Source organism: Nicotiana sylvestris, chromosome 10, assembly GCF_000393655.2.
Source record: "Nicotiana sylvestris chromosome 10, ASM39365v2, whole genome shotgun sequence".
NCBI lineage: Eukaryota > Viridiplantae > Streptophyta > Magnoliopsida > Solanales > Solanaceae > Nicotiana > Nicotiana sylvestris.
The window spans coordinates 57,259,639-57,263,948 of NC_091066.1; the positions used below are offsets into that span (position 1 = coordinate 57,259,639).

Here is a 4,310-nt window from a genome sequence, read left to right on the forward strand (position 1 = left end):
AAAGATAAACGTAGTAGAAATGTAGCCACTGTAGGGTACCCTTCTAAAATAATGAGACGAGCCTCGCCGAATAAAAATGCAAATTGCGGGGCCCTCAATAATTGATCATGATAAATACTTAGAATTTGGGACGGACTGTTTAGTGAATTCCACTGCCTTCCCCAAAGATAATAACGCGTTTAGATTCTTTAGGCGCGACTTTAAGTGAATTATATTCTTAAAATCGGGTGCACATTGATGTGACCCAAATCCAAGTCTCAACGGAGTCAAAATGTGTTAACAACTACGGGTGCATTGATTGTGACGTGGTTCGAGACGCATTTTCACGACGTTGCAATTCTATAAAAATAAATGATAATAATAAAAGCGGTTTAAATCTTAATAAAAGCACATAAGCCACAACATGTATTTAAATCAGATATTTAGCCATTATAACAATTTAAGCGACCGTGCTAGAACCACGGGATTCGAGGGTGCCTAACACCTTCCCTCGGGTCAACAGAATTCCTTACTTAGAATTTCTGGTTCGCAGACTTCATTTGGAAAAGTCGAAAATTTCCTCGATTTGGGATTCAAGATAAACCGGTGACTTGGGACACCAAAAGCCAAACCTTTCCCAAGTGGCGACTCTGAATTAAATAAATAATCCCATTTCGAATATTGTCACTTAAATTGGAAAAACTCCACCCGCGCATTTAACCCTTCGGGGAGGGCGCGCAAAAAGGAGGTGTGACAGAATTATTTCCAAATTTAAAAATGTGTCATTTATTTTGGAACAGACTAAAAAGGAAAATACCTCATTTAATATGAAACGTAGGGAGTAATAGTATTTGAAAATGTCTCGAGAAATGATTTGGGAAATGAATAACTAATGACAAAGTAAAACAAGTAAAAAACAAGTGTTGCTAAAATAAACAAGTAAAAAAAAATATTTAATATAGTAGATAAGTAAAAGTGAACGGAGGGAGTAATAACACAAATTAAATATAGATACTATACTACATCGAGTGAACCTTCAAAAAATGCTTTATAGACATTCAGTGTAATTAACTTTTCTGTCAAAGTTTGGCATTTTCTAGTTGTCACCTATTGCTGGATGCATTTGATGGGTGTACTTATTTATTGGAATTTCCTTTTTAACCTTATTTTTCATTTTTTTTTTGTTACTTATAGCTGAGAGATTCTGCAAGAGCAAGTGGCATGTGAGTATAAACGAAAAAGAAATGTAATCAAAGGAAGAAAATTTAATAGAGAAATAAACAAGAGAGAACATTTTGGGAAAGATTTGTCCCAGTACATTAAACTAAGCTAAGGGATTTTCTTTTCATCTTGAAGCAGCCTCCTCTTGGATTCCAGCCAGCAATTGATTAACAGCTTGAGCAATTTCCTCTACTGTAGTTAGTTGGCACCCTTCCTCTACCTGTTCCAAATTTTCATCCATGCACACAGAAAATTTAAATTAGAAATATGAAACATTTTGCTAAAAAGGAAACAGAGAGAATTAACGGAAAGTAAAAGAGTTTTCTTAGTTTCGATATATGTACCAATCCAATAAATGCATTACATGTATCTTACATGATTTGAAATGGTTACTTAATATGTTTAACTTATAAGTTATATATATTGATATATAGTGTTAATTATAATTTGTGCACTACACTATTTTGTGTAGTTTATTATAATCAGGCTTGTAACAAAGCTACTAATTACTCTAATTCATGAATGTTAAGTAAAAGCTATTGGGATTTCTAGAAATTAATTACTAACCTTAGCACTAAGGGTGTAAAGAACCATTTGGTCGACAGTAATGACATTAAGGTGAAGAATAGTGAGCGACAGACACTGAAGTCCAGCTAGTATCTTCAGGAGTTGTTTTGGCCTTCTCTTTGATAGTATTTTGAGATTGGCATGGCTGTCCACTAGGTTCACTTCTATGTCAGCCATCACTGATCTATTATTGGCCGCCAGTTCGCTTGAGTTTGTTGCAGCTGCCGGTGAACTGCTGACATGATTTGAATGTGTTGTTGAGTACTGTGGGAAGGAGAAGAAATCAGCAAAAAGTGGTAATGATGATATGCCATTTTCGGGTAGTTGGTCATGAGTACTGCTTCTCTTTTGAACTTCTAGCGTTTGAAGATGCTGTTCTAGCTCTTTCACAAAGTTTATGGCTCCTCCAATTATTGATGCTTGGTCAGCCTGAAAGTGAAGTCTTTCTTTAATTTATGAGAAGGAAATGAGAACGAAATTAAACTATACAACATGATAAATTCCTGGACATACAAAAGGGTTGGAGACTATCGGGTTAACGTGTAAAATATACTAGTATTCGTTAAATAGTAAAAAGGCGGTCCGATGTACTAAGCTCATGCTGGGCATGCGCCGGGTCCAGGAAGGGCCGGATTATAAGGGTCTATTCTTACATTTTTGCAAGAGGTTGTTTACACGGCTCGAACCGGTGGCCTCCTAGTCATTTAGACAACAATTTTACCAGTTACGTTAAAGCTCCACTTCTTTTGTTAAAAAGATATATATTTGTATGTAATTAAGTTATGTTTAAAAGAGATTATCAGAGGAAAAAATTGTGTTTTCGTAACTCAAACAAGTTTTATACTAATATGGATGTATGTAATTTAAACTCATAGTAAAATAGTGTTTATGGCCCAAACGGGTTTCCAAAAATAGATGTGAGATGGGAAAGAGAACAGGAAACAGACCCTTTGAACGTAGGAAGATGGCATCAAAGATCGAAGAACAGTAAGATATTCATTCATCTGCTTGCGACGATTGCGCTCCACCGCAATATGTATCATTCTCTGGTTTTCCAATTCTTCCCTGTTCTTATTGCTACCTCTAGCCGTCCGTCTTCTTTTCCTCCTGCCTCCTGAAGTGTCTGCTGCCTCCAAAAACAGCTGATTCTCCTCAACAATATTGCAAGCTGCTGCAGCTTCTGGTGAAGAATTTGAAATATCCAAATAGTATTCTTTCTCTTGATTTTGCATCATTGGAATACAAGATGAAGACTCCCAATTACTTATACTATGAGGAAATGAACTACTTGATGCATAAAACTCTTTATTATAAAAATAGTCAAGTTGTTCTTGAGGGTAAACCACAGTCTCTAACGCCATGATTTGTTTTTCAGGTTTAACTAATAATTTGAATCCAAGTAGTCTATTTCTGCCAAGCAGAGATTTGCATTTTCAGGACTTTCTTTCCTTCACATAGCAGAGTGGACATATGGACTAGAAATGTGGTAAGAAAGGGAAAAAGAAAAGGAAACAAAAGAAGTAGAAGATGAAGAAGCAATTAATAATAGGAAAAATATTGGAGTTAGAAGCTAAGAAATATTTTTACCCAAGCACTAGAGTTCTAAAAGAACAAACAAACCAACAAGCTTGTTCTTATTTCCTCCCCTCTTATATATGAACTCTCATACAGAAGCACTAAGCTTAACCAAACAAATGCAGAGTTTGTCAAACGTGCCTAACACAGAGGGGAGAGAAAAGGGTAGCAGAGAAGTTAAGAGCTCTTGAGTTTGCACTCTAAACTCTGTGGCTTTTGTAATACGAGTTCAAAGCAAGCAAATAACATTGTTATTTTTTATTTTTTATGTGGCACCATTTGCTCTTTCAATAGTCAAACTTTTTAAATTTAACTATAAATTTGTATATAGAATGTTTAACTTTTTCAAAAATAAAATTAACGTTTTTGAAAACTACGTAAAAAATTACAAGTCACAAAATTAACGATTCAAATACTTAAAATACATATAAAAATACGATATTTAAAGAAAGATTAATTTAACTCTCGCAATGCGAAGAATGCCACGTAAATTGGTAAAAGGACCTACTATGTAGTAATGTATAGTACATTTTATATTCAGCAAGATAGTGAACTTGTTGTGGGACCTGAGGTAGACTAAAGCAAATCAACGCAGGACAAATGCCACAATTAAGAGTGAAACATTTAGAAGTGGAATTTCGACAGGGTGAAAAAAGTCTGTTCAAAGTATTATGTGTAGACTCGATAAGTCGTTTTGAGGATTAGTTTTTATTTTTGCGTTTCGAAACCTTTATTAGCTTCATTTAATATTTTTTAATTTGTGTGCATGGTCCGTGTTGTTTTTCGAAAATATTTTACGTTATAATTTGAAGAAAATGTGATTTTTGGCCTAAAATGAGACTTGAGTTGTTCACGGTCAACATTCTTAGTAAATGATCTCGGATTGGAGTTTTGACGATTCCGATAGGTTCGTATGATATTTTTCGACTTGAACGCACTTTTGGTTTGGGTCCGGGTTGACCCGAGCG

At 34.9% G+C, this 4,310-nt stretch overlaps 1 protein-coding gene across 1 annotated transcript; it reads right to left on the reverse strand.

Moving 5' to 3' along the window:
* Window positions 1–1,226: 1,226 nt before the first annotated feature.
* Window positions 1,227–3,578, reverse strand: LOC104233352 (transcription factor bHLH96-like). Its single transcript, XM_009786745.2, has 3 exons — window positions 2,715–3,578; window positions 1,768–2,196; window positions 1,227–1,420 (listed from the first exon to the last, which is right to left on the reverse strand). The coding sequence occupies exons 1-3, from the start codon at window positions 3,126–3,128 to the stop codon at window positions 1,325–1,327; spliced, it is 939 nt and encodes a 312-aa protein (XP_009785047.1). The 5' UTR covers window positions 3,129–3,578; the 3' UTR covers window positions 1,227–1,324.
* Window positions 3,579–4,310: the final 732 nt, after the last annotated feature.